We start from the raw sequence: 18,473 nt of genomic DNA, 5'->3' as shown, positions 1-18,473 counted from the left end.
ACGAGCTCGCTCAAGAAGCCTTTAGCTGGCAGTGCCTATAGCTCAGTGGGTAGGGTGCCAGTCACATACACTGAAGCTGGAGGGTTCAAACCCGGCTTGGGGCAGCTATAAACGACAATGACAACTGCAACAACAACAAAAAAATAGCCAGGCATTGTGGCGGGCGCCTGTGGTCCCAACTACTTGGGAGGCTGAGGCAAGAAAATTGCTTAAGCCCAAGAGTTTGAGGTTGCTGTGAGCTGTGCTGACACCACAGCACTCTACCCAGGGAGACAGCTTGAGACTCTGGCTCAAAAAAAAAAAAACAAGCTGTTAGCCTGGGCCCACAGCCTGCTGCCCAAGGCCCCAATCTCCCTTTCTGTGACTGTCCCGACTGGCCATACCATCTGTGTGAATCACTTTCTTGCTGTGTGATCTTAGTGAAGTGCTTTTCCCTCTCTGAGCTCCCCTCATCTCTAGCACAAGATATCGACAGTCCCCATGTTGCTGAGTTTTGGTGAAAAGGAATTAACAGCCACAAAAAACTTAGCCTAGTGCTGGGCACACAACCAGTGCTCAACGTGAACTGCTGGGGTACGTATTAGGATGATCTCCCCCACACACACACATGCTTTTGTAGTTTTTGGTAGCTCGTGGGATCCTCTGAACCCACCGGGCTTCAGCTGCTAGCAGGTATACACCAAATCCCTGCTGCCCCACTGGGCTCTGCCCACAAACACTCATACAGACACCATTGTGCTCTCTTGGGGACCCCACTCCCACCCCCAGGGCCCCTGCAGTCACCACCACTGAGGCTGATTAACAAAAACACCACATCAAATTCCTTTACTTCTGAGGTCTCTCCTTTAAGGGGAGGCAGGAAATAGAACATTCTTTTTGTGGAGAGAGGGGGCTTAATAAAAAAAATGGTATAATTAGTCAAATACTGATCTCGGTTAGGCCCTCTCTGTGCTGTGGGCCCAGTCCTGGCTGGCTGCATCCCCCTGATAGCCCCACCTCACCCCGGCATACGAGGTGGCACCAAGAGGGGCAGAGGGAGGCCAGCACCAGAGGGTCCCTGCTCAGCCCCTCCAGAGGGAGTGGGCAAGGCAGGGCCCTGGACTGCGGGGACGTCACCACCGCAGAAAATCCCGGATGAGCTTCCAAAGCTTGGTGATCCACAGGTTGACACCGAGATCCATCAGGTATTGAATCTCGGGCGTAAGCATACGCCGGCACAGCTGCGCGTGCCGCTGCCCAATGCTCTTCTTGAGGTTGTAGCCCAGGATGGACTTGGTGCCCAGCGGCTGCCAGGGCTGCATGGCCGAGTCCTGGATGGCGGCGGCATCCACGGCCCGGCCCCCGTCGATGCAGATGCGCCGCATTCGCTCGTTGGCCTGGCGCAGGGCGGCCACCTCGCGGGCCATGCGCTCCCGCCCGAAGGCCTCCACCTTGCGCCAGAAGCTGGCGTTGAAGTGGCGGTAGAGGCGCGCGTCCAGCATGTTCCAGGCGGTGGCGCGCCGGTACAGCTCCCCCGAGAGGCGCGGCACCGGCGAGTCCCGCCGGGCGTTAAGCTTGAAGTAGAGCACGTCCTCCAGCTCCCAGCACAGCAGGTCCTTCAGCAGCACCAGCGACTCGTCGAAGTACTCCTGCAGGAGCACCAGGTGGAAGCGGCGCTCCACCTCCAAGATGTGCTCCTGCACCCGCGGGCTCCCGGGGTCCAGTCCGCTGTCGTAGCCCAGGTCAAAGAAGAGCAGGTTCCGGAGGTAGTGCGCGTTGTAGCCGCTAGGGTCGTAATAGCGATCGGGGTCCTGCAGGAACTCCGCCAGCTTGTCGCGGCCCGAGAGCTTCCACGTGAGGGGCACCACGGACCCAAAGTAGTGGAAAGAGGACTCGAAGAGGCGGGCAGGGTCGCGGAGCACTGTGATGAAGGTGGCGTTGGGAGGCATCAGGCCGCGCACCTCGTCATAGTGGAAGCGCATGTGGTTGCAGATGATGTTGAAGCAGGCCCCGGGCCGGTAGTCCTGCACCAGGCTGCGGGCGAAGTAGGCCGGGTAGTCGAAGTCGTTGCGCCCATTGGGGAAGGCGAACTTGAGCCCGTGCTTCTGGCCGAAGCGGAAGAGGATGTTGAGCAGAGTGCTGCTGCCGGTCTTGTGCGTCTTCATGAACACGATGTCGCGCTGCGGCTGGCACCCTGCGGCGGAGCCATTGGACGGAGTCAATGCCTCTGGCTCACTGGGGGCAGGAGAGCAGGGCTCAGTGGCCTCTGGGGTTCTGCTGGGGATATAGAGATAAGGAGGGAGAGCCTCAGAGGGATGCCTGGGCCCTCAGGACTCAGCACCCCCAGCCCTAGTACCTAGAGAACAGGTTTGTTGGGGACAGTGGTGGCAGGGAGCTGGGAATGCTTGGGCCAGTGATTAGGGTTCTTTGGCCCCAGTTTGCTCATCTGTGAAATGGGGAAAGTAGCAGGACCTTTTCATGGTGTTGGTGTAAGGTCAAAGTGACAGAAGGCACACATAAAATTGCCATTTGGTAAGCCAAATATGGTCAGTTACCAGCAATTTCCTCTAGTTCAACTAATACCAACAACTAAGGGCACAAGCTATACCCAGTGGAGGTGGGCTAACCTGGAAGAGGAGTCTGACCCAGAGTCAGGCAGACCCCAGTCTGAACCCAGATCCTGTGCCAGCTAGGTGCTCTTGGAAAAGTCACCCCTTACCATCACCCAATGGAGCCCCAGATCACAGTCATCCCACACAGTGTTACTTAATTCCCATGATCTACGAGGAAGGCTCTGTTATTATTCCCACTTCACAGATAAGTATACTGGTGCTCAGGACTATAGAGTAAGTTCTGCCCTCAGTGGAATTTCTGTCTCACATAGCATGGTGTCAGGTATAGGGTGGCAGCCCAGGATCATCAGGGTAGGTGCTGCGGGCCACTCACGTGGAGGCCAGGCCAGCGTGTAGCGGGGGCACAGCATAGGAGTAGAGCAACAGCAGGAAGCTGGTGAAGAGAGCACCCAGCACCAGCCCCTTGGCCATGGACTCCCAGCGCTTCTTCTGCGGCAGCGGCATCTCAGGCACCTGCAGTGGGCAGCACAGACTGGGGTGAATGTTGGGAGCCTGGCCCCAGGGAGTCTGTCTCCACAACAGCTGTAGGCCTGGTAGCCAGGACCTGCATTGGTCAGCTCTATGGCCCCCTTGCCAGACAGGGACACAGAGACATTAGAGAGACAGATACACACAGAGAGAGACAGCAAAAGGATTGCACACAGAGACAGTGGGTGAAAGAATTCAATGAGAGGTTGGGGAGTGAGGCAGGGAAAAGGCTCTGCTACCTGGTTCTGCCTTAATTTTTAAGCTGGCTGATGGGTACAGGAGTGTTTATTACTATATTTTTCTATGCCTTTGTTTTTAGCCTCATAATGAATTATTTTTCTAAGTAAGAAGGAAAAGAAGACCCTGTTCCAGGGTCCTATGCCCCTCCAGGCCTGGGCCAGGGGTTTTCTGGGGTCTGGATCCTTCCCCTTTCAGAAGGCCCAGCCGGTCCCACCTGTCCCCTGTGCCGCCCTTCCCACAGTGGCCCAGGTGAAGGGCTCAGTGGGGGTCTCAGGCTCCTCGTATCTCCTCACAGGCCCTTATGCCCCTAAGGTCTGTAGGGGCAGCAGATGGAGAAACAGTCTCGGAGGTAGAAGGTTCAGGTCAAACATCAGGCCAGGCCTCTGTGCACACATCCACCTCTCTCCAGTTGCCAGCAGGCAGACTTGCCTAGTTAAATTCAAATTTCATATCAACTATGAGTGAATTCTTTTTAATATAGCCCCAGCGCCTGTAGGTCAGTTGTTAGGGCATCGGCCACATGCACCAGGGCTGGTGGGTTCGAACCCGGCCAGGGCCTGCTAAACAACAATGACAAGTATAATAAAAAAAAAAAAAAATAGCTGGGTGTGGATGGCACCTGTAGCTCAATGGGTAGTGCGCTGGCCACATGCACCAGGGCTGGTGGGTTCGAACCCAGCCCAGGCTCACTAAAAAAACAAACAAAAAAAAAAATAGCCCGGTGTTGTGACAGGAGCCTGTAGTCCCAGCTACTTGGGTGGCTTGCAAGAGATCACTTGAGCCCAGGACTTTGAGGTTGCTGTAAGCTGTAACGCCACGGCACTCTACCAAGGGTGTCATAGTGAGACTGTCTTAATTTAAAAAAATAAATAAATAATTTAAAATAAAATACCTACGTTGTGGTGGGCTCCTGTAGTCCCAGCTAATGGGGAGGCTGAAGTAAGAATCATTTAAGCCCAATAGTTTGATGTTGCTGTGAACTGTGACACCACAGCACTCTGCCGAGGGTGACATAGTGAGACTCTGTCTCAAAAAAAAGAAAAAAAATGTTTTTATATAGTTATGTCCCAAACATTGCATGGAACCCAGTTTTATGAAAAGTTATTAAATCTTCGATTTTAACTGGGTGTCCTTGGGCTTTTGCTATTGTGTGTTTGGTGGGCAGAGGGGTCTAAAGGTGATAACCCTATCAGCAGGGCACTGAGACATGGGCTTACTATAACAGGGGCAATTCAGGCTCAGGAACTAGAGTCCAAGAGAGGGCTGGGAGTTGGGGGCGGGGGGTTCTTCTAACCTCTCCTTAGCTGCAAAGCCAAGGCCAGGGTTTAATCTACACTGGGTCCTGGGCTTCTGAGGCTATAAAAGGTCACACCTGCTGCCCCATGACTATAAGTAGGGTCAATACTGTCCCTGCGAGACAGAAGCCAGACACTACACCTTGGAAAATTATCCAAGGCACCCACAAACTTCTTCCTAGAGAAGGGGCATTCCAGGCCCACTGACAAGCTGGCACCAATGTCTGACTTCTCAGCTCATCATCTAGAAAGTTCTTAAGAGAGGACATGAAGACGAAAACTGCAGAAGAAGAAATTTTATAAGAGGGGCTTTGACGCCAAGGACAGTAGCTCATTACTGTAATCCTAGCACTCTGGGAAGACGAGGCCGGAGGATCACTTGAGCTCAGGAGCTTGAGACCAGCCTAAGTAAAAGCAAGAGCCCTGTCTCTACAAAAAAGAGAAAAATTAACCAGGCATGGTAGATTGCACTTGTGGACCCAGCTACTCAGGAAGCTGAGGCAAGAGCAACTTAAGCCCAGGACTTGGAGGTTGCAGTGACCTATGATGATGCCACTGCACTCTGGCCAAGACTCTGCCTACAAAAAAAAAAAAAAAGAGGGACATTGGCCTCCCTAGTGAAAATTAGAATAAGATACCCTTGTTCACTCTGCAGTGTGAACAGGGTTAGGAGTGGGCAAGGGTGGCTGGAGAGTGTTTCCAGAGAGCAGTTATGTCAAAAGAGAAAGATACATGCTCTCTGACTTTCCACTGTATTGCAGAAATATTTGGGCAAGTGAGCAAAAGAGTTCACAGCAGCTTGGTCAGAAATGGAAAAAAAGTTAAAAACAACCTCAGTGTCTAACAGCAGGGGACCATCACATAAATTAGGACCCATTTCCCAAAGTAGTCATCTGTCAATGATAAAAACAAACACACCCTCCAACCAAGACAAAGCTAAAAAAGGCCTGTGATTTATTTAAAAGCATCTGAGGCTCAGTGCCCACAGCACAGTGGTTACAGTGTCCACAGCACAGTGGTTACGGCGCCAGCCACATACATCGAGGCTGGCGGCTCGAACCCAAACCCAGCCAGCTAAACAACAATGACAATTACAACAGAAAATAGCCAGGCTCTGTGGCAGGCGCCTGTAGTCCCAGCTACTTGAGAGGCTGTTGCAAGAGAATCGCTCAAACCCAAGAGTTGGAGGTTGCTGTGAGCTATGTTGCTACAGCACTCAAACAAGGGCGACATAGTGAGACTGTCTCAAAATAAATAAATAAATAAATAGCATCCAAAAATGTGTGAAAAAGAAAGTTCTAGGACAATGTGCACCCCCCACCCTCACCCCCTCCAATCCACATATAAATGCAAGAAACAAACATGTAGGCCTGGAAAAAAAAAAAAAAACTAGAGGGCAGTATTGTAAAAATTTTTTTGAGACAGGGTCTCACTCTGTCACTCTGGGCAGAGTGCTGTGGCATTACGGTTCACAGCAACCTCAGACTCTTGGGCTCAAGCAATCCTCTTGCCTCAGCCTCCTGAGCAGCTAGGACTACAGGCACCTACCACAAGACCAGCTACATTTACCTTTTTTTTTTTTGTAGAGACAGGGTCTTGCTCTTGCTCAGGCTGGTCTCAAATAACTAAACTCAAGCACTCCACCTGCCTCAGCCTCCCCAAGTGCTAGGATTACAGGAGTGAGCCACTGCACCCAACCATAAATTTTAGCAGTGGTATCCTCTACACAGCTCAAGGAGAGGTTTAAGGGAATATGTCTGTATATATATTTTTATTATTATTAACTCATAGCTGTGTACATTAATGCGATCATGGGGCACCATACATGGGAATATGTCTCTATATTAAGCATTTCTATAATGGTTGCATTTTTAAAGGGAGTTATGTATTGATTTTTTAATCAGAAAAATATAAATATCAACTAGCCCCATGAGTTCTGGATAAAAAGGCAATTAGTTGTATTTAGCACATGTAAATAACAAATCATAAGGCTTGCAAGGTGGGGTAAGTGAGCCAGCCATGATCGGGCTTGGAGGGACCCCAGAAGGGGAAGAACCTCAGGCTCTGGAGCCCTCAGACCTGTGTTTCTGTCCAGTGTGGTGACTTCTATCAAGCCCTGTGGAGTCTCCATTTCTATTCTGTAAAATGGGGATGTTAGCAGTCCCTCTAACTGGGCTCTTGGAAACTTTTCTGAAATGGAGCAGGCAGGCAAAGCCTCCACCACATTTGTTATTACTCAAAAAGGTTTAGCTGTACCCTTCCTGAGCCCCTGGGGACGGCCTTCCTGGCCTTCCCCCTAGTTCTGAACAAGGAGTGGCCTCCGAGCCCCCCATGAAGCACAAATCTACCCCAGCTTCAAGGGCCCTTATCTGCCTCCTACTTCCAGGAGCCCAGAAGAAAACAGGACAGAGCTCTAGGCCAGGCTGGAGCCTCAGATGCAAGCTCCAAACCCAGAGTGGGGCCCTGGGTCCCGGTTTCTCTAATTTTAAAATGGGGAGGGATTCAGATTCCTGAGGCTCCGATCACAAGGGCCAACCTGTGCCCCAACAGCTCTACTCACCAGGGTGTTTTCTGGAACTCTGGGAGGCTGCAATGATGGAGGCTCTGGAGTGGAGGACCAACAGCAGGGGGCAGACCAGCCTCCTAACCACCAATCAGGCTCCACCTGGATTCACCCAGGATAGGACCCCACCCCCCTCATCACTCACTCATTCCTTCCTCCTAGCATTTGGGCCTTCTCAAACCTTGCCAGACCCCTGCTGTGTGCTACATCAGCACCAGCTGCTTAGTCTTGAGCCATCCCACCCTCTGATTTCATTTTTGAGTTCCTGTTACAATCCAGTCTGTGGGTGGGGGCTTCTCCAGAGCATCTAACTGGCTCCATTCAGCAACCACTGAGCAGATACCACTCTACCTCCACTGTCACCCCCATTTTTCAGATGGGAGAAACTGAGGCTCCAGGAGGTGACCTAACTTGCTCAGAGTCACTCAGCAAAGCAGGGGCAGGGCAGGAATTCAAGCCCAAGTCTGTTGACCTCCAATGCACAGATTTCTGCTTTGTCCATGGGAACCCCTTCCTAAAGTGTCCCCTGACCAGCCCCAAGCACATAGGAAAGAAGGGAAGTGTGCACAGTGAAAGTTGCAGAACAGAAGGCAGAGGTGTGGCCAAGGAACTCTGTCCCCTAGGAGCAGGGCAGGGTCTGGCCTCTGTGAACTTGGGCATGAAGCTCCCCTGTCTGAGCCTCAATTTCCTCATGTGTACAATGGATATCCAACATTAGGATCATGGCAGGCAGACCCCCTAGGCAGACTGAGGCTTGCCAGCAACCAGGAGCCTAGCTTGAGGGAAAATCGGAGGCTGTGAGATGCTAACAAAAGTACACACATATCCCAGAGGCGATAAATATGTATTAATTATTATCCTCACTATGGACCAGCGCCCAGTTTGCTGGCACGCAGGAGAGGTCCCCTCTTGTGCTCAGCTGCACGAAAGCTGATGGTGACTCATGCCTGAGATTCCTGAGCTTGGCACCTGGTGAATGTTTGATGAATGACCTCTCACGATCCTCATGGCAGAACATGACCAGGACTGTGAGGCTTGGGCAGAGAGTGTGGATAGGGACAGACAACACCTTGCTGGTTGAGAGTCACATAGCAGACAGCCCTTGTGTGAGACCTACAGGTGGGGCTTATCCGTGTGAACTACATGTAAGTAAAAGCCCCCAGGAGTAAAAATTTGAAACATGGAGGACATATGAGAGCCATACGTGTGCAAGAGTACACGTGTAAGAGTTACACATATGAGTGCCACACAAAGCCAGCACCTTGGCACCAGAGTTCTGATTTTGAATCCCAGCTCCACAGTTTCCTTGCTGTGTATCCTAGGCAAAGCTATACCCTTCTCTGAGACTCAATTTCTGCTCCAAAACGCTGATATAGGTTGAGTATCCCCCAAAAATCTGAAATCTGAAATGCTCCAGAGTCAGAAACTGTTTGAGTGCCGACATGATGCCACATTGGAAAATTCCACGCCTGATCTTGTGTGACGGGGTCACAATCAAAATGCAGGCATGTAACATACAGTTTATTCGATATCCTTAAGGGAAAAATAAAACTACCTTCAGGCTTTGTATAGAAGAAACAAAAATGCATTTCATGTTTAGACTTGGGGCCCATTCCCCAAGATATCTTATTATGTATATGCAACTACTCCAAAATTTTAAAAATCTGTTGTTGGTCCCAAGCATTTCAGATAAGCATTTCAACATATACTAGCTCTCCCTCCATCACGGTGCTGTAAGGATCCTCTGCTTTCTCCAAGGAAAACGCTCAGCCTGGGCCTGGCACAGGACTGACGCTCACCGAGCATGGCCTACCACCATTGTTCTTATCCTATTATTAAGCCCCCGGGTTCTCAGCCATGGCCCCATCAAGATATATGCCTGCCAATCCAGGATATAGGTTTGCAGGCAGCTGGCAGCCCCAAGTGCAAGGACAATCTCAGTGTAGCCTGAGCCTCATAGCCTCCAGGCTAGAAAACAGAAAGGCAGGGAGTCTGAGCCTCAGAGAGGGCAAGGGCACTCTTGTGGTCACAAAGCACAACAGCATCAGAGACAGGACTAGAATCTGGGTCTCCTGCCTCCCCTGCCCATGGTGGTGACAACCGAAGGCACTCAGGACAGATGATCCTCCTCGCCAGCCCACCCCATCTATTCTTGCCCTTCCAGAGTCCTCAGCCATATTGGCCTCCATCAGTGCAGGCAGCTGGCAGCAAGCCAGACCCAACCATCCTCCTGCTCAGCCGAACTGATACCATCCCAGGGAGCAAAGGAGAAACAGGACTCATTCCCCACATCGTCCACACAGGGAAACTAAGTGCAGGAATGTAAACCTTCCGGCCGAGAGGGCCACCACCAGGCAGGCCTCAGTCCCAGAGTATCCTGCTCTCCCACTGACCCCCATGTGGGTGCCGAGGAGACATACTCACCTGCAACTATGGCTGACTGTCCCTTTTCTCTCCCTGCCTGAGCCACGTCTGACTCCCAGGCTGCCTCTGCGGTCACTGGGAGACAGGAATGCTCCAATGACACCCAGCAGCAGACTGGCTGGCTCCCTCCCACTCTAGCAGGTTTGAATATTCATGACTTCCCTCCCTAAGGATAGCAGGTGGCTCACCCCAGCACCCTGCAGGTGGTACCCTGGCTCTCTGCCCTACGGGGGGACAGCCTTGGATAATCCCCGCCCTTCTCTGGACCCCAACAGCCAGGCAGCTATTTCATCCAAGAGCTCAGCAAGGTTCCAAGTGTCCTTTGGGGCAAGGACACAGCAACCGCAAAGCCCTGCAGAGAGAACAGACTCTAAAGGCCAAGTGAGGGGCAGGGAGTGAGGGCAAGGAGTCTAACCTACCACATCTCACATAAGTCAAACACATTGTTAGTCCACTTTCCAGGCAAGGAAACCAAGGTTCAGAGAGGTGAAGTCACTTGTTCATGGTCACAAAGCTAGCAAAGAGCAGACAAAGCCAGAACCCAAACACAGATTTACCAAACTCCAGGACTTAAGATGTTGCAATGAAACCAGAGACTGAGGTTTGTCCAAAATCTGTGGTAGCCCAGAGGGGTGAGCAACAATTTTAGGCTAGAAGGCTTCCAGGAGCATTGGGCTAGGACTGGGAAGATGAGTCCAGTCAGATTTCATTCTCTGAGCTCTAAGTCCTTCATCAAAGAGGATACAGGATCCATGCTGGGTAGCTCTGCATGTCCTGCCTCCACTCCTGGATAAGAAATGGTGACAACAGATACCCTGGACCAGCTTTGCAGGATCTGCCCTGATTGGAGATGCTGATTCTTCCCCAGGCCTCTGTAGGAGAGGCAGTTCTAGGTGCCCTAGCCCTAAACCCCAGGGACCCTGAGGCTCAGCCCAGGCATGGGACTGTTAAGTTTTCTCAGCTTTGTGCATGGTCAGGGGGTCCACTTATGCCCAGAAAGGCCTCCTCCATCCCCTCTTCAGCACTGATGCTGAACCCCATCCTGGACTAGGCAGGAGATTCTAGGGACCCAAGTGTCTCCATCAATGCATAATAATCATTATTGTGATAGTCATTAATCCCACACTGAGCGCTTTCACAGGGTAAGCAGCCACTAGCCCCTCCCGGGGAACACAGACATCTGACACCTGTCTGAAACCCCCTGTTTCCCAAAGCCCTGGCCAACCTGGGAGCAGGCCCCAAGCACCCATGAAATACCAGAGCTTAAACTGCCACAGGGAAGGTCCAGAGTCCCTATCTTTCTGACTACTAGAGGCTAGAATTGGATTTGGGACATTGCATGGAGTTGTTTCATCTGTCCTAACATCCCACTGGCTTTTCTACCTTCTGGGCTAAGCTAGCTAGATGACAGCTTTAAAGGGGTGACTCAGGGCAAAACTGGCATCAAACAGCAGGTGCTATGTTTATGAATGTGGACTCTGAACTGAGCAGGATCCAGTCCTGTACTCCAGACTTCTCACACATGATGCATCCTCACTAGAGAGTGCTCCTGTAATCACCTGCATTTTATAGAGGAGAAGTGAGGACCTCATTCAGGAGGGAGTGGAGCTCAAGTCCTTGAGCAAAAAGTGAGAGACCATGGGCAGAGCAAGTAACAAGCCAAGTAAAGCAAAGATTTCACTAACCGGAACCTGCACCTCCTACTCTGCCAGAGGGGTCTCTTCCCAAAGTTTCAGTGACACCATCTTTGGGTGATTCTCCCTCAACCAAAAACAAATTTTCTTTAAATGATAAAAGCAGTACAGTACATTACTGGAAAAATAAAAAAGAAAAGGAAAAAAAGAAAAACTCAGACAATACAGAAAAGTATAGGGAAGATAATTTTAAAAGCCCAACTACAGAAGTCACTCACCATTAATGTTTTGGCCTTATGGCCTTTATTATTTTTGGACAAAAATTTAAGGCACCAGCCACATACACTTGAGCTGGCGGGTTCGAATCTAGCCCGGGGCCCGCCAAAACAACAATGGTGGCTGCAACCAAAAAAATAGCTGGGCATTGTGGCAAATGCCTGTAGTCCCAGCTACTTGGAAGGTGGAGGCAAGAGAATCACTTGGGCCCAGGAGTTGGAGGTTGCTGTGAGCTGTGATGCCACAGCACTCTACACAGGGTGATAGCTCGAGGCTCTGTCTCAAAAAAAAAAAAAATTAAGAAACAAAAAAATGAATTTAAAAACTTTCGATCTAAGATTCCTTATATGTTTACTGTCCATATATCCTATAGATGGTGGCAGGGTCTCTTTGAGGAATAGGTATTTTTTTCTCACCTATCAATAAAATTGTGAATGTCTTTTTGCAACCATGAGTTTTAAATTGATCTGTTACATCCATAGGTCTTTACTGAGTGCCTGCCCTAGAGTACCTGATACCCTGTGCAAGGAGCTTGAGATTCACAATTCCAGGTGGAGACAGAGAACCCAAGAGCTGTGAAGCCAGAGCTGAGATGCAGGATACATTGGCTGGGGGTAGCTAGAACCCAGAGAAAACACCTGATCGAAACTGGGGACGGGTTGTAGGGCTGCCTCCAGTGGCACAAGCCCCCGTGTGTTTTCCAGTTTCCAAAGGCAGTTCCCTTGTACCCATGGCCACACAACTAGACTACATTTCCCATACTCCCTTGCAGTCCTCTGTCATCATATGACTGAATTTTGACCAATGGATGTGAGCAGAATGCTGATAAGGTTAGGCAGGCAGACCTTCTCCCGGTCGTTTGTATGTTTGTTTGTTTTTTGAGACATATCACCCTAGGTAGAGTGCCATGATATCAGCTCACAGCAACCTCCAACTCAGGCTCAAGCGATCCTCTTGCCTCAGTTTTTCTATTTTTTAGTAGAGATGGGGTCTCACTTTTGCTCATGCTGGTCTCAAACTCATGAACTCAAGCAATGAGCTCAGCCTTGGTCTCCCAGAGTGCCAGGATTACAGGCGTGAGCCACCACACCTGGCCTCTAGTGGTCTTTTTTCCCTTCTGCTGGATGAATGGGGTAGTCCACAAGGATCAGGAAGTGGGCAGGGCCATGAGATGGGAGGAGCCTGAGTCTTCATCCAAGTCCTCCAAATGTCCATTGGATTGCAAAAAAATAGGAACTAAGCTGCCATCATATTAAGCCTTTTTGAATTTGGGGTTTGTTTGTTCCAGCAGCTATGTTTAACCAATTGTGCCCATCACCCTAAAATGAGCCAGACACAGAGAAAAGCACATGCAAAGGCTCAGGGCAACTGAGAAACTAAGAAACATTTTGGCCTGGCTGGAATGTCTAGTCTGTGTGCTTGTCAGAGACTGGGTGTGCCCAGAAGACCAGAGGAATAGCCACAAAGGAGGACAGGGGCAGAAGGAAGCGCAGGACCTCAGGAAGCCTGCTCAGGAATCTGGCCTGGATCCTGAGGGCAATAGGGAGCCCCAGGAGAGCCTTCACCAGAGGGATAAGCAGATGGGATTCCCATCAGGCCACTGGGTGGAAAATGAACTACAGAGGTGGAAAGGAGAGGGAGAAGCAGGCAGACCTCGGTGGTAGTTGTTACAGCTATCCAGGTGTGAGATGACCTGGAGCTACCTGTAGGTTATGCATAGGCAGCATCTGGTGGGTGACTAGGTATGGAGGAGGGGAAGGAAGAGTTCCTGTTGGGGTGACTAGCTGGGTGGGGAGTGCAGCTAGTCCCTGAGTAGGGGAGGCTGAGAGAGGGCCAGGTTGAGTGTTGGGGGTTGGTGGGCAATGTCTGGTTCCACTTAGGACACGTTGAGTCTGAGGGTTGTGTGGGATGCTCAAAGAATACTCAAAGAGCAGTCGGATCCCCTACCTGGAGCCCAGAGGGAGGTCTTGCAGGAGAGAGTAAGGGACCTGGGCACAGAGGTGGGAAGTGAGGCCACAGGAATAGGTGAAGTCAACAGGGACAGGGTAAGGAAGAAGAAAGTTGTCTTATGGAAGTGGGGTGGGGAAGAGCCCCCCGAGGAGATAAAAGGTCAGCTAAAGTCACCACAGCTGCCATGGCCACCATAGCCAATGGCTGCATCACCTCTTGCAGCAGCACTGCTCCCCATGAACCATTCCCAACTGCCGTGCATCCATGCTGTTTGCTCAGCGTGCACATACTGGAACAGGGCTCTGGCAGGAGAGGTGGCAGGGTGAGGGTTTCCCAGGATTGTGTTTCCTGAAACTGGAGGAGAATCCCATGGAGACACAGGAGGAGGCTTTAAAAGAAGAGCAAATTTCCCTACCATGTTCGTAGGGCAAATGTGACAGCAATGGTTATAGTTCTACAAGGGCCCATTCTCAGATTCTGTAATTCCACCTGTGGGAAAAAGGTTCAAAGAAGATAAACTAACAAGAGATCTGAGATGGGCACCCAAAGGTGGTCGCTGCGGTATCGTGTATTTTGCAGATGAGGAAACTAAAGCGCAGAGGGATTAAAAAGAGTTGCCTAATAGTAAGCCTGGAACACACTGTGTACAGATTGAACTTATCAAGAAAAGTTGTACATTTACACATGGTACAAGGGTCTGAAAAGGGTCACTCAACTGTAAATGTTAGTCACCTTGGGAGGAAGTGGAGCCATTTACTTTCTATAACACTTTTTAATTCTGTGATGATAGGTATACATACATATATATACATGCACATACCACACCCATATATTTAAACATATATACAGGGTGGCCATAAAGTTCATGTGCAATTTAAAATAGTTTAACATAGTAAATTGCACATGAGCTTTATGGCCACCCTGTATATATATACATACACACACATATGCAGAGTTTTTTTTAAAAACAAAAGCTCGTATTAGCTTGGGAAAAAAGTAAAGATATTTCCATTTTGAAAAACTGTAGCCTGTCTGGCAAAGTGATAAGAGGCTAGTCTGAGCCATGCCCCACCTTGCTGTGTGGCTGAGGCAGACACACTGCCCTCTCTGAATTTCAGTGTCCTAAGGGAAGAGGCAGCAAGAGCCTGGAAGAGAGGAGGACCTGGAAAATATGGGCAATACAGTTAAAGGTGCAGATGGGAGAGTTTGGCCCTCCTTCCAGGAGTACTGAGGAAGTTACTTGCAAGGATCCAGAAGCTTCCTCAGTCTAAGCCCCTCTGCTGGATCAGAGGTGGGGAGGACCACCCAGAGGGGCATTTCAGCTGGACCCCAACTTGCCAGCTCCCAGGACCATCTCCAAACTGTCAGCCCTAACATCTGGCGGCATGGATGCCAAGTGATACTGGGCCTGGCATATGAGAGGGCAACATTCTTTGATGATTCAGAAAGTACTTTCTGATATTGTCTCTGTTGTTTCAAAGGGCAGCCACACCTTTGACTGTGATAGACCCTCTCAATGTCATCTGGTTGCTCCACGTGACAGGTGGGGAAACTGAGGCTCAGTAACTTGTGAAGAGCCTAAAGGCAAAACCAGGACTAGGAGCAAGTCCTTATCTCTTCCTGCTACACAACCTTGTCTAGGTAAATCGTCACCCTTCTGGAGGGCAGATTTGAGTAGTCCCAACATAGCTGTAACCAGGGAATAGCAAATCACATGTTCAACAAGAAGTTAGTCATTTCTTCATTAGCTCCAAAAATACTAAAAGCCCCCAGGGGTAAATATGTTGGAGTTGGTTTATAACATGCCTGAAATATTTTTACAGAATTATTATGCACTTGTTTGCATAAAAATATGTAACAATATTGATGCTTTTAAAAAAGTACTGAGCACTTTGCAATGCACGACCCCCTAGATGCACCCATCCACCCACCTTTCCACTCCTGGAGACTCCCAGATACCCTGGTAATGAATACCAGCTCCACCACTCCCCAGCTAGGTGACCCTGGGCAAATTACTTCTGAGCCTCAATTTTCTAAAAAATGAAGGTGCTGTGACATTCACACATGCTTACTGTGAGGCATGCAGAGCCTTTTGTGCCTGGCACACACTCATTGTTAGCACCTCTGATTATTACTGTGATCCTAATAATCCCACCTGGTACAGTAAGAAGGGTCTGTCAGTGCAGACTTACGGAAGGCCACCCTCCCCATCCAAGGACCTGCCTGGGGTACCACAGCAAGTCAAGACACTGCTGGGTTCAGGTCTGAGGGTGCTCAAGCCATACCTGGTCTCTGCCTTGGAAGTGGCAGGTGAACAAGCAGGTATTCTCCAGGCCCCCACTTCCTCTCACCATCACCCCTCACCTGACAATTTCCCATGCTCACTTCTGCTCCATCCTGCCTTGTCTAGAGTGCTGTGGGGTCGTCCATATTCCTCACCCAGTGGAGGCGAAGCCAGGAAGCCCTTCACAAGCCTGCTGTCATGCAGATAATTCCACCATTTGTGCATCATTCTCCCAGGTTAATCATTGCCTCTTTCAATGGGTGGCGCACCCAGTCCCTCAGGGCTTGGCAGGAGGGGCTACAAAGTACACACTCCTCCTTCCATGGGTGACAAGAGGGCATTGGACTGCTAAGGGAAGGGGACGCACAGGAAGCAACCATTCTTTGTCCCCAGGGAGCTCCCTCCAGGAAGGGTTCTGTTTGAGCAAGAAGCAGGGAATGAAGCAGCGAATGGAGCAGGCCAAGGTGGCAGCTGGGAACAGGGCTTCGTTGTTTCTGCTCCCAGGGTAGCAGGCTGCCCAGCCCCAAGTGTCAGGCGGAGCTGGGAACCAGGGAGGATTGGGGGAGGGATCTTGAGCCAAGGGTTTGGGGCAGCCTAGGCAGTTCCAAGAGGCTTAGACCCCAGAGAAGCAGACAGGTCCTGGATAGGACTGCCACCTCTGAACTGTGTGAACTTGGAAAAGTCACTGAATCTCCTTAAGCCTCAGTTTCCCCCTCTGGATAATGGGGATAAGCAGCAGTGCTTCCTTCACAGGGCAAGATATTCTGCCACATGGGAGCTGCTCCAGCCCAGGCCCACCCTCCTGTGTGGCCCTGGGCAAGACTCCACCTCTCTGGGCCTCAGGTCACACCCTCAGTAAAGGCAATGGTTGGATACTCCCAGCTGAACCAAACAGCTCCCACACCTCTCTCTCCTATAGAAAATTTCCATGGCACCTGTCAATACTGCAACTTAGGGGATCAGATGTCAGCCTGTCACCTTCTATCCCTTTCTCCCCCTCCCCCTGGTGTAAGTTATAGCAGCCACATGTGTACCCATCACCTCTCGGGCTCTGGGCAGTTGGGGAAGGTAGCCCCATTGGGAAGGAATCGCAGTCTATACTGTGCCCTGTGCCGTTACCTAAGTGTTGTTCTGGTACCACAGGGGCAGACCAAGTTGGACCGCCTTCCTAGGGACTGGTGCAGGAAACAGGAGAACTGTGGGACTTCTATAGGACCACTCCTGAATACAAGGGTTTGTACCACCCACACTCCCAAGCCTCTCCTTGCTCCCACTACAGAACAGGTGAGGGCCTTCAGCCAGCAAGAAAGATTCATCTCTTCCCATGACCCCTAGTCATTCTGCTCTGATGCTCCCTTCTGAAGAGGGCTAATGGAGACAGGGGGAGATCCCTCACCTAGGGCTCAGCCACTTGCATCCAAGATTAATCAGTAACCAACTCCCAGCCCTGGCCCAGCCCCAGAAGCCAGCCTTCTCCTGCCCCACCCATTCCACCTTCAGGGACTGGGGAAAACTCTGGAAACTGGGGGCCAGGGGAAGGAATCAAGAGCAGCTTGGGCACGATGCTCTTCCTGGCTCCAGCCAGGCCACCTCTAGCAGTGGAGAGGTGCATCCAGTCCCCAGAGCAGTCTGGGGATTGGAGTAATATGAGTGGGGGCCCCCATGAAGGTAGACTGAAGCGGGGCGCAAATGGCAGTGGGTGCTGGACCCCGGTTCATACCTTGTCCCCGTCCTCCTCGGGTTCAGCGTGGCTGGCTCGGCCCGGGCCGCGCCGCCCAGGGCGCTCACTGGGCGGCGGGGCGCACCCGCCCGAGCCCCCTGCTCCTCCAGGCCTCGTTCATGTGTCCGCCCCGCCGCCGCTAGGCGCCCACTCCGGCCAGGTGCGGCCGCCAGCCTGGCCCAGCCCCCAGTGTTGTGACCAATGGGTGTCCCAGGCCCAGGCTCCCTCCTCGCCCTGGTCCAGCCCCTCCGCGCCCGCCCGAGACACACAGAAGCCACATTCAACAGGCTAGAGCGCAAAGCTGCGCCCCCGCCGCCGGCCCAACAAGGCTCGTTTGTCTCCGACGCGCCAACAGGGCCATTGTCCCGCCGCCAGCCCTTTGGCTCAGCAGAGCCCCCAGCCCCGGAGGAAACTCAAGGATGCCTGGGGCTTGGTAGGGGAGTGGAGCCGGGGCTCTGGGGCCCTCAGGACCCAGTAGAAGGTATGACCTCCTGCTCCTCAGTGCAGACTCTGGACAGCACATTTTTGGCACTCAGAGGAGTGCAGGACAATGCCAGGATCCCTGAAGGGAGCTCAGGAAAGAGACCTAGCTCCACCTTGTCCTGCCGCTGGTGGTCTCAGCTGACCTCACTGCTCTAGCATGCCCATCAGGGCTGACCTAAGCCACCAAAGCAGGTGCACCATACAACTTTCCAGGCCCAGGCTTTCCTCCTCCACCCTAGAGAAGCAGGACCAAGGATGGTTGACAATGCATACCCTAAGCTAGGAATTCTCAGCTCTAGTTGTGGGCAGTACAAAACCAGTTGGCCACCCAGTGGGACATGGGCCACATCAGAGCCCCACTGCCCCCGCCATTACTGGGCAACTCTGGAATGGGGAAAATTCTGTATCAGCAAGGCTGCCAGAGATTTTTCCATAGCTGATGGGCCTGCTCTCCAGCCATGTGGTCTTGGGATGTACAAGCACCCAGGCAGGCCTAAGCTGTCCCCTGGGTTGCAGGCTCTGAC

At 51.4% G+C, this 18,473-nt stretch overlaps 1 protein-coding gene across 15 annotated transcripts; it reads right to left on the bottom strand.

Moving 5' to 3' along the window:
• Positions 1-798: 798 nt before the first annotated feature.
• GAL3ST1 (galactose-3-O-sulfotransferase 1) lies at positions 799-17,617 on the bottom strand. 15 transcript variants are annotated; one of them, XM_053590132.1, is made up of 4 exons: positions 17,467-17,599; positions 7,176-9,146; positions 2,926-3,065; positions 799-2,256 (listed from the first exon to the last, which is right to left on the bottom strand). In XM_053590132.1, the coding sequence occupies exons 3-4, from the start codon at positions 3,054-3,056 to the stop codon at positions 1,113-1,115; spliced, it is 1,275 nt and encodes a 424-aa protein (XP_053446107.1). In that variant the 5' UTR covers positions 3,057-3,065; positions 7,176-9,146; positions 17,467-17,599; the 3' UTR covers positions 799-1,112. The 15 variants fall into 15 exon arrangements, with proteins under 15 accessions (XP_053446107.1, XP_053446111.1, XP_053446108.1 ...); XM_053590136.1 differs by having other exon boundaries at positions 7,176-7,219; positions 17,467-17,596; XM_053590133.1 differs by lacking the exon at positions 17,467-17,599 and adding an exon at positions 9,603-11,497.
• Positions 17,618-18,473: the final 856 nt, after the last annotated feature.

This window comes from Nycticebus coucang, chromosome 4 (genome assembly GCF_027406575.1).
Source record: "Nycticebus coucang isolate mNycCou1 chromosome 4, mNycCou1.pri, whole genome shotgun sequence".
NCBI classification, from domain to species: Eukaryota; Metazoa; Chordata; class Mammalia; order Primates; family Lorisidae; genus Nycticebus; species Nycticebus coucang.
Note: the sequence above shows the minus strand (reverse complement) of the source record. Positions and strands in the feature narration are given on the sequence as shown.

Coding starts and splice junctions, on each gene's coding strand:
- GAL3ST1 (XM_053590124.1), bottom strand. CDS start 15,816: ATGGTGAGAGGAAGTGGGGGCCTGGAGAATACCTGCTTGTTCACCTGC. Junction 3,066..15,747: donor ACTTCCAAGGCAGAGACCAG/GTATGGCTTGAG, acceptor TGCCCACTGCAG/GTGCCTGAGATGCCGCTGCC. Junction 2,257..2,925: donor CACGCTGGCCTGGCCTCCAC/GTGAGTGGCCCG, acceptor CTATATCCCCAG/CAGAACCCCAGAGGCCACTG.